We start from the raw sequence: 10,253 nt of genomic DNA, 5'->3' as shown, positions 1-10,253 counted from the left end.
CAATGAAATTACTACCTTGCTTATGAACTAAGATATAATAATGTGTTTATACAAGTTAAATCTAACAGTGGAAAATACAACACTGCCAATAGAACTAACAACAGCTGGATTAACCTTGATGTAGAGACAAAACAAGCTGCAAACTTGTGTGTCCAAAAGAGACATTCCCGAGTGGTGACATTATGGATGAAAAGGGAAAAACCTTCCAAACACCTACAAAAGAGGAACTATTCTTGAACTGGAGGAATGCTAACAACATCTGGCAGGGAACAAGGCCAACACAAACAACGATAGAGAGGAGGAGGAATAAAAACAAGACAACACTGACTACAGATGAGAATACACAAAAAAGGACTGTTCAGAACAACTCAAGAATGTTTGACCAGAGAGACATGTAAACCCATGTAAATTTGCGATGGTAAAACAGGGGACGGGACCCAGATAAGCAAACTGCTTCTCTCGTCTCCTTTTTCGGCATGTACAAAAAAAAAAAAAAAAATGTAAAAAAAAAAAAGTGAATGTAACCATCTCGGAAATAAACTGAATAAATAAATAAAAATAAATAAATAATGTTCAGATTGGTCTTTATTCTAAATGCTGACATGATAATGTGAATCACACAATGTGGCCCCACAAAAACAGTTGTATTAAATACTTTAAGGATGAAAATAATAAGTTAGGCTGGGTGTGTTCCGCCCATTAAAACACAGGACACCATCTGTGATGGGGGGGGGGGGGGCTTGGCTTCAGTGGAACAGCTGAACTGAATCCCACAGCACCAGCTGGGTGAATTAATCTGGGAATAAATAATGGGGATGAGTGAATGAACCTTTGGGGGCATTAAAGGATTCTACGTCCACAATGGCTATACGTCCTCAGATCTTATCCTGGAGCTGACCTCTGGGGTTCACATCTTCAGCTGAAAGTCTGCGCCAGGATTTCATTTCTCTATAGAAGAGGACAGAGAGATAGAAAACATCAGTCCACATGTTGACATCGCTCTCTGTGAGTTCTAGGTGAACTTACACGTTGCTGCCTGGGATGATTTTCTCCTGCTGCTGCTTTGTCAGACTCAGTCTCTTAAAGAGTGCAGGCAACCTGAGCTTCGTTCTTGATCGTGACGAAGCACTAGTAAAAAGTGAGAAGAAGCCTTTTTTTTCAGTAAACATGCTGGCTGTCATTTATCAACCGTTGCTACGTTCAGATCCGAGCGTACGACTAAATTCACGCAAACTTCAGTATTTATCAATTGTGACGATCAGATCTCACATCAGGTCTGAACTTGTGTATGATAATCTGAGTGGATTAGTGGAGAATAAGCAGACGCACATTTAGAACAAATCAAAACACATTATTAAAATGAATTAAACAAGAATAACAAGGCAGCCTTCTTCAGAGGCATCTGCTGATTGCTTTGATGTTAGGGGTGTTCCATCTAAGGAACCCCACGATTACATTCGTTTACGATTCAGGGTGCTAAATTTTGATTAATACAATATTAACGATTATCATGATTGTTGATGCACCCCCCTCCCCCTCCCAAAATCAGGGTTTCTTTTTTCCTCCCTTTGTGGCTGTTTCATACTTTTAAATAAGGTATATGTGTCAGTATCCATTACTTAAAGTAACCAAACAGATGTGTCACCATTATCTTTATTTATGTCAAATCCAACAGTAATCATATTACAAATAAATAATATATCAATATAAAAAAAATAAAACATTAGCTTATACAGCTAATTCAATCTGAGCCCATCTTATTCAGTAAAAATAAATACTTATTCCAAGCGCTCCATAAATGCTGTGCACAATCAAAACAGCTTTAAATACATATAAAACCTACAATATCAGCGCTCATAGCACTTGTGAAATTTGGGTTTTTAAATAAAAGGTGGATTGACAAAAGAACAAAGTGATTACTGTATCTATCATTGCTGTCATCATGTTTAGGATATTAAACTGTGTCAGAAAGTAAAAATGAATAGAACCTTAACATATTAAGTAAAATTACTGTTTTACTCAAAAAGTACAAATACCCAGATAATCAACTCAATTACAGTAATGTGAGTACTTGTAATCCATTACTTTCACCTCTGTGAGGGATCATCTCTAGGCTTCATCCTCCCCCCCTCAGTGCTTTGCTGTTGTCCATCCTCCTCTTCCTCCTCCTCCTCTGGGAGCTCATCAGGTATGTGCTCCCACAGCTTACTGTTGACCCACAGCGCCTCCTGCAGGCTGAGGCCTCGCCCCACGCAGGTGACCCGGCGACACAGAGGGCAGCCCACAGTGAGCAGGCTGCCCCTGCACTTGGACATGGACTCCAGGCACAGGATGCAGAACGTGTGCCTGCAGTGCAGCACCCGTGGGATCCGATCGTTCCGCGTGTAGGGCAGCAGGCACACACCGCACTCGTGCTCCTCACACAGGACCATGGTGGATAGGAAGTGGAAGATCTGAGACTGGTACACATTAGGCAACAGTTCATCAGTCACACATTATTCCTCTATTACTGTCAACTTTCATTCCTTTAGGTTCCCTTTAAAGGGGCAGTATTATGAAAAATGCACTTTATAATGGTTTTGCTGCAATGATATACATTCCTTTAGCCTCATTCAGAGGGCCAACGTTGAAAAAGTTTTGTTTCCTGCCTTCTTTGTTATTTCACATTTAGTAAAAAGTCAGCTCCAAATGGGCGAGTTGGATTTTTCTCGCATTTCAACATCATAACGCAGAAACTCCTCCTGACAATTCTCGCTCCTCCTACTCTACATGAGAATGTATTCTCAAGCTACCTCACAGGTAAAACAAACATAACGAAGGCAGGTTGATATTACAGTTAATATGACAGTTATTATTTTTTACATTCAGTATAGCTAATCCAGTATATAGGTAAACTGAAGAACGCTCACATCAGTTCCACTTTTAGTAGCCGTTACATCGCCTTGTATCACCTTTGACATGACGATGTGACCCAATGCAACGCAGCAGTCAGACAAAACAATGAACTACTGCTGTGATCAGAAGAGGTGCGGATAAAAAGAAAGTGACGTGGCAGCTCGTGTGATTGTTTGAAACAGCTGACTCAGCTGATAATTGAGAGTTTACTTCCCAGTGCGAGTGGTTGCAATCAGTACCATTTTTAGTAGCTGTTACACTGCCTTTGACATGATCTGATGCCTTTGATGTGATCTGACATGACTAATATCTGGGCAGCGTGTGTGTATACGCCAGCTCATGCATATGCATGAAGGGCCAAAAAACAGTCGGTTTTTAGGAATGCTCTGGCGAGTTTGGGAAAATAAACTTAAATACTATGTTGTTGGGCATTCTTAGAACAAATGGAGATGGTTGAAAAATATCATGATACTGGACCTTTAACCTCTGACTACAGATAGCTGTCATCTGAAAACATCACCTCATAATTTATTTAAAGTGATCCTCCACTGTTTTTACAAATGTGGCCTAAAACCATTGAAATGTATTCATTAGAAGATCTACATCTAACAAAACACATTATTTTGCGCCACATTTGTTTTAATATCTTTTAAAAATGAAGAAGAAGAGTTACAGATGTTGATGTAAACCTCTTTTGTTTACTGAAAGAGGATAAAAATAGTCCGTGACCACATGGGGCGACAGTTCCAACTCTCCAGTTTTAAACAGTGCACGGCTGATGCTCTGGTGGATGAAGTTAGCGAGTAAATCACGGACTGTTGAAGTCACACGAACCCTGAGAATAGAAGTCCGTTTGGGTGAGTCCTTCCGTCCATGATTTATTCACTAACTTAAGCCACTAAAGCGTAGAGTGTAACTCTGGATTTCCACTGGTAGCGTATCTGCTCCGAAACTGCTCCGCTGTGTAACTGCAGCGGAATCACCAAAGCCTCTGGTTTGGCTGCGTATCTGTTGTATCAAGAACTCAGAAAATCCCGCCAATTGACGTTATCGTCAATCATGGATAAGCGCTATATTTATATGTGTAACACAATTTTAAAAGCACTCGGATCGTGCCAAAAATGGTATCAACAGAAAATTCCAAATATGTGCTTGGTTTTCGGGTGGAGCCTGAATTGTATGGGCTGAGATTTGTGCCACTAGAAACTGAATTTGAATAGTTGGTATTGAATTTGAAAGTAGCAACTTTAAATTAAATTTACTGTTTTGAAACTGAATTAGTAACTTTCACAAGGTTGAGCAATCAATCACTGATTCGTGGAACTCCTGTTTACATCGACAAACACTCCAAAACACACAAAATGACAGAAAAAATACAAAAGCAATATTACACAAAAATTACCCCAATTATACAAAACAACAATAGAAATACACAAATGACTACAAAAACACACAAAATAACCTCTAAAAATACACAAATTACTACAACAATCACATTAAATGAACAAAAACACACAAATGAAAGACAGATATATACAAAGTGAGAGCAAAAAATACACAAAACAGCTGCCCAAAGTAAATGCCAAAAATGACTCCAGAAACAGACAAAATGACAGAAAAATACATTAAAGGATAACAAAAATGTACAATTGACTACAGAAACTCATTGAATGACAACAAAATTAGAGAATATGTACAAAACAACAAAAACAAACAAAATTACAGAAAAAATACATAAAAGCACGACAATATTACACAAAAATGACCCCAAATATCCAAAATGACCACTAAAATACACAAACGACTACAAACCCACAATGAATGACAACAAAATCACACATGACTGAAAAAATACATAAAAGGACAACAGCATTGCACAAAAATAACCTCAAATTTCCAAAATGACAATAAAAATACAAAAATAACAACAAAAACACACAAAACGATAGACGAATATAAAACAAAATAACCGCAAAAATACACAAAACAACAAAAATGCTCAAAATAACTCAAAGAACACCCAAAAGGACAGAAAAATACATTAAGGACCAACATAAATACACAGCATGAGTTTGTCGTGTCTCCCCAGGTGATGATGTGGATGGTAAAAAAAGGTGTAATGTGGAAAAAAGGTCTTCATTGAAGCTGACTTGCAAAATAATACAAAGTTTATTAAAACAATCAGGATCAAAAAACAGGACAGAGACCTGTGAGAGCAAGGAGGTCAAATCATGCTCTGAGGCAAAAACAGGAAAGAGGTGCTTATATCTCACAAAGTTTTAAGACGTCACGTGATAACTAAATTACCCTTCACTGGAACACAAAGAAAAGAAGCAACAAATATTTGTTATGGTGGTGACTCCCACATGTCAATGAACAAAGGCCAGAGTTTGATTAGTTTATGGCATTAAGCTGGAATTGGAGAAAGAGCAGGCATATGAACAGGGTGATTTCAAGGGTCACAAAACAATATCACATGCAAACAAAGGGTGACTGGCTCAGCTTTAAGTGAAAAGGAATATTGCATATAATGAATATTATATTAAGCAGTCAATACACCTCAAGAGAAAAATATATACCAAATGACTCCAAAATGAAGCTGAGCCTATCCTTTGTAGTTTCCTATATTAATGTTCAGATTGGTTTTTATTCTAAATGCTGAAATTATATAATAATGTGGCCCTTGGATCATTAAACAATAGCATTTTTGTGGCCCTAGCTGTGATAAAAGTTGCCCATCTCTGTTGTGGACATTAAATCCTCTAGAAACATTGATACTGAGCTGAAACAATAAGACAGTGAACTTACAGATGAGTTGGGGTGTTTCTGCTGTTGCTCTGGCTCTTCTACTGTCTGCAGTTACTCTGCTCCGTTTATCCGGGGGTGGGCGGGGCGAACCCGGTCACGCCCTCAGGCTCCCAGTCCAACAGCTGGGGAAGCAGGCAGGGAGGAGCCTCTCTTTGTTCGCTGTGTGACAGAGGACAGGTGGAGGATTGTGTAGCGAAACCGTTTCCCATTCATTCTCTATGGTAGTGCTAAACCACTACGGATGTAATGCGCCTTCTGGCCACTAACGCTCTGTGGCGCTGTAACAGCTTCATTCAGACTGTCTAACAAAGGTAAGTGACTTTTTGACACATCATGGTTGGATTGTAAACTTGTAAAATTGGATTGATAGTGGGATTTGATTTAATGTTTAAGATGTGGAAGTTTTAAAGTCGAATGAAAGATAATTTATTTATTATTACAGTAGTATTAGGCAATATAAATAGGCATATTGTATATGGCCTTTTAACAAAAATCATACTGGTAGGTTAACATTAAATAAATAAATACATTAATATTTTATTTTACATTATATATATTCCCTTGGTTAAAAAAGTTTGTAGAGATTTCTGTATATTCTAGTGGTTCCCAAACTGGGGTACGTGTACCCCTAGGACAGGGGTCTGCTACCTGTGGCTCTTTGACTCTTTTGCAATGGCTGCCTATAGCTATAAGAACATATTAAAATAATGAATTGTTATTTCTTACAGAGGGTGTTAATGATAAATGACTGACACTAAATAAAATCGTGATAAAACAATTTGTCACCCTAAAAATAATAATAACTTTCATCAACCATAAACTTGCCTTGCACCTGTGGTTAACCTTACATTGTAAATCCCTGGTAAGATAACTAAACCAACAAAAAGACTTTTCTGGAAGAAAATAGTGATTAATATGCATGCTTGGTATGTTGCAAGAATGGAGCAAGAGTTTGCACAGACTGATTTCTTTGAACTTCAGCTAACAAAGTGAAGAGTTTGTCGTTTTTTTCCTTGTGTATATATATCAAATTGATATTGTTGTTTTTTGAGGATTCAGTTCAATTGAACTGTATTTATATAGCGCAAATTACAACAAAGTCATCTCAAAGCGCTTTACAAAAAAAGAAGAAAAAATAGAGTTCATAGTAAGAAAGAAAGAACCCAACAAGATCCACATGAACAAGCATTTGTATATTAAAACTGATTGTTACTACTCATTATAAACTCATTTTTATACTTGCTTGTTTTCAGTCCCTCTTGTTTTGCTGAGTATTCTTCTTGTTGCACCAGGTAACTGCAACTTCTGCCCAGTCCCAGTGCTTTGCAGCAGCTATAATTTCCATAGTTGAGTTATAATATGTAATATTACACTACAAAAATCGTATCTGTAATCAAGATTTATTTTCTGTTGCATTCAGAAATGAATTAAAAACAACCTATTTGACCTATTATTCATATTGAAAATAAGCTGTCCAGTGCTTTGAAGATGAAATCAAGTGAAAAAGTTATTTACTTAAAATCAGTTTCATTAAAAAATACTCAAATATGAGTCTTCAGTATTAAAAGCTAAAACAAGTTTAAACAGGTAAAAAAAAAAAACAAGAACAGGATAACTATGGAAATTATAGCTGCTGCAAAGCACTGGGACTGGGCAGAAGTTGCAGTAACCTGGTGCAACAAGAAGAATACTGAGCAAAACAAGAATATAAATACAGTTCAATTGAATTGAATCCTCAAAAAACAACAATATCAATTTGATATATACAGTATACACAAGGAAAAAAACGACTAACTCTTCGCTTTGTTAGCTGAAGTTCACGCTGAAAGAAATCAGTCTGTGCAAACTCTTTAAAGGCCATTCTAGGATTTGTCAGGCCCTCTGCAGAATAGGCTTTAAACACCTTTGTGGGGCAGTAGTAGTATCTAATGGGCCCTTGTTGATAAAAGTGATGAACTGATGCTACCTCACTTTGGTAGCGGGATTTTTGGCTGCCCACAGTCTGTCTGGGTTGTTGTTGCTGCTGCTGTTGCTGCTGGTCTGCATGTCGGTGGAGGAACAACAGCAGAAGGTCCAGCTGACGGAACAAGGATGAAAAACAAAAACATAATTAGTGACATGTCGTCATTTTCACATCTTTTATTATCATCACAGATTATATAATAACTTATGGACAACAGATGGACCAGCTGAGAGAACAAGGATGAAAAATAAAATGTCATAATATTTACACACTTTATTCTTCTTATTTTAGGCACAGTCAAGGACAAATTTGGGTATTATAGACAGTATAGTAAACGGCACATTTGAGGCACAGTAACAAAGAGTTCTGAAGACATCTTACTGTGTGTTGGTTGGCTCATGTGTACGAAGGGCAGAGGAGGTCTCAGAAGGTGGGAGGGTTCCTGAAAAGATCAATGTATGTATGTTCAATTAAAACTAATAAACTCTATTTACTTTACATTGCATCATTTATTTATTCACTTTATTACTATATTTGTTCCCACTAATGTACAGAAACTTGTAGCACTCATATGGGCCACAATGTCGACATTGTTAAGGAGAAAATAAAACTGAATATGAAAATCAGCCTGTGATACACACCTGGTGCTGAGCTAGTCCTCTCCGTTAGCTGGTGACTATCAAGCTCTTTCACCAGAAACTGCAGCTCAGGAGGAAGGGGCACAGGTCGCTTCACTGTAGGCACGAAGGGGGCGACAAGGACGGAAAGAAAACCAGATAACAAAAAGCATTCATCAGTAAATGATTGAAGTATACAGTAACTCATGTTACCATGGTGTATGCCAATTTATTTAATGGATTAACATGAATGTACTGCAAATGGAGAAACAAATTATACTGCAATTACCATCTACAAGTGGCTCGTGCAGTTTCCTTTGGGTGTCAGCACGTGGTCTGGATAGCAAAGTAGGAGGCACTTAAACAGACATTATTATGTTAAACATGAAACTATTGGTCTTGGTAAAGGCACAAACCACTGAAAACTTACTTCACCTGCTAAGTCTTATGAATTCAAGGGGTACTTCATCTGATTATGATTTAATAGTAATATAATGGTACTAAACTTTATTTACACATTTTTGAACAATTATATTGAATAATATTATTAATAATATTTTTTTAAATGGTTGATGTATTTGTAGTACGACAAAAAATCATTTGAATTTCATAACAACATGATCATGTCGGTCAACACATACAAATTGCTCGATTCTTGCAACATACCAAGCATGCATATTAATCACTATTTTCTTCCAGAAAAGTCTTTTTGTTGGTTTAGTTATCTTACCAGGGATTTAAAATGTAAGGTTAACCACAGGTGCAAGGCAAGTTTATGGTTGATGAAAGTTATTATTATTTTTAGGTTGACAAATTGTTTTATCACGATTTTATTTAGTGTCAGTCATTTATCATTAACACCCTCTGTAAGAAATAAGACCCCTGTCCTAGGGGTACACGTACCCCAGTTTGGGAACCCCTAGAATATACAGAAATCTCTACAAACATTTTCAACCTAGGGAATACATACAATATAAAATAAAATATTAATGTATTTATTTATTTAATGTTAACCTACCAGTATGATTTTTGTTAAAGGCCATATACAATATGCCTATTTATATTGCCTAATACTACTGTAATAATCAATAAATTATCTTTCATTCGACTTTAAAACTTCCACATCTTAAACATTAAATCAAATCCCACTATCAATCCAATTTCACAAGTTTACAATCCAACCATGATGTGTCAAAAAGTCACTTACCTTTGTTAGACAGTCTGAATGAAGCTGTTACAGCGCCACAGAGCGTTAGTGGCCAGAAGGCGTATTACATCCATAGTGGTCTAGCACTACCATAGAGATGGGGGGCCGGGAGAGAAAAGCATTGGTGAAAAAAACAGCAACTAAAAAGCAGCGTGTTCCCTATAAATGGACTTCAAAAAGGGAGGGCTCGTCCGGGATTTGAACCCGGGACCTCTCGCACCCAAAGCGAGAATCATACCCCTAGACCAACGAGCCACATGTATATGAAAGTATACAGAGATGTTTTTAAAGTATACGAAATGGAATGCGTTGAAGTAACTGCTTATAGCCCATCATGTTTTTGTTACATAATGATGAACGAATGAGTCACAGATTCTTTACCCAACCCAAGTGCTCACGGCACATCACTGTTTAAATACTATTATACAGTGCAAAAACCAGGGCACATTAATTATAAAAAAATGCTCGTTTTACAGTTTATAATCTACGGCCCATTTGAGATTAAACTGGTCTGTATTTGGCCCCTGAATTAAAAAGAGTTCGACAACAACGATTTTGAGATAAGCACCAACGGGAAAGTAAAATATTTGGGCTCGTCCGGGATTTGAACCCGGGACCTCTCGCACCCGAAGCGAGAATCATACCCCTAGACCAACGAGCCATGTGCACCAGTTTAACGGTGTTTTGCTATATAATGTTCTATATATGGTTTTCATGAAAGAAGCTTCTGTATGGTACGAATGCGAAACCAAAGGATTTTGTT

At 37.3% G+C, this 10,253-nt stretch overlaps 1 protein-coding gene and 2 non-coding genes across 3 annotated transcripts; all 3 read right to left on the bottom strand.

Moving 5' to 3' along the window:
* Nucleotides 1-567: 567 nt before the first annotated feature.
* On the bottom strand, nucleotides 568-9,535 carry LOC114462374 (E3 ubiquitin-protein ligase rnf168). Its single transcript, XM_028445177.1, has 9 exons — nucleotides 9,491-9,535; nucleotides 8,573-8,641; nucleotides 8,308-8,400; nucleotides 8,048-8,108; nucleotides 7,670-7,780; nucleotides 5,704-5,862; nucleotides 2,092-2,459; nucleotides 1,027-1,128; nucleotides 568-948 (listed from the first exon to the last, which is right to left on the bottom strand). The coding sequence occupies exons 7-9, from the start codon at nucleotides 2,430-2,432 to the stop codon at nucleotides 876-878; spliced, it is 516 nt and encodes a 171-aa protein (XP_028300978.1). The 5' UTR covers nucleotides 2,433-2,459; nucleotides 5,704-5,862; nucleotides 7,670-7,780; nucleotides 8,048-8,108; nucleotides 8,308-8,400; nucleotides 8,573-8,641; nucleotides 9,491-9,535; the 3' UTR covers nucleotides 568-875.
* A 138-nt stretch (nucleotides 9,536-9,673) lies between these two features.
* trnap-ugg (transfer RNA proline (anticodon UGG)) lies at nucleotides 9,674-9,745 on the bottom strand. Its single transcript has one exon. It is a non-coding gene; the product is annotated as a tRNA-Pro (tRNA).
* Nucleotides 9,746-10,079: 334 nt separating this feature from the next.
* trnap-cgg (transfer RNA proline (anticodon CGG)) lies at nucleotides 10,080-10,151 on the bottom strand. The gene has a single exon. It is a non-coding gene; the product is annotated as a tRNA-Pro (tRNA).
* Between the last annotated feature and the right edge of the window lie 102 nt (nucleotides 10,152-10,253).

This window comes from Gouania willdenowi, chromosome 4 (assembly GCF_900634775.1).
Source record: "Gouania willdenowi chromosome 4, fGouWil2.1, whole genome shotgun sequence".
Lineage (NCBI taxonomy): Eukaryota > Metazoa > Chordata > Actinopteri > Blenniiformes > Gobiesocidae > Gouania > Gouania willdenowi.
Note: the sequence above shows the minus strand (reverse complement) of the source record. Positions and strands in the feature narration are given on the sequence as shown.

Coding starts and splice junctions, on each gene's coding strand:
- LOC114462374 (XM_028445177.1), bottom strand. CDS start 2,432: ATGGTCCTGTGTGAGGAGCACGAGTGCGGTGTGTGCCTGCTGCCCTAC. Junction 1,129..2,091: donor AGAGATGATCCCTCACAGAG/GTGAAAGTAATG, acceptor ACTTTTTACTAG/TGCTTCGTCACGATCAAGAA. Junction 949..1,026: donor ATCATCCCAGGCAGCAACGT/GTAAGTTCACCT, acceptor CCTCTTCTATAG/AGAAATGAAATCCTGGCGCA.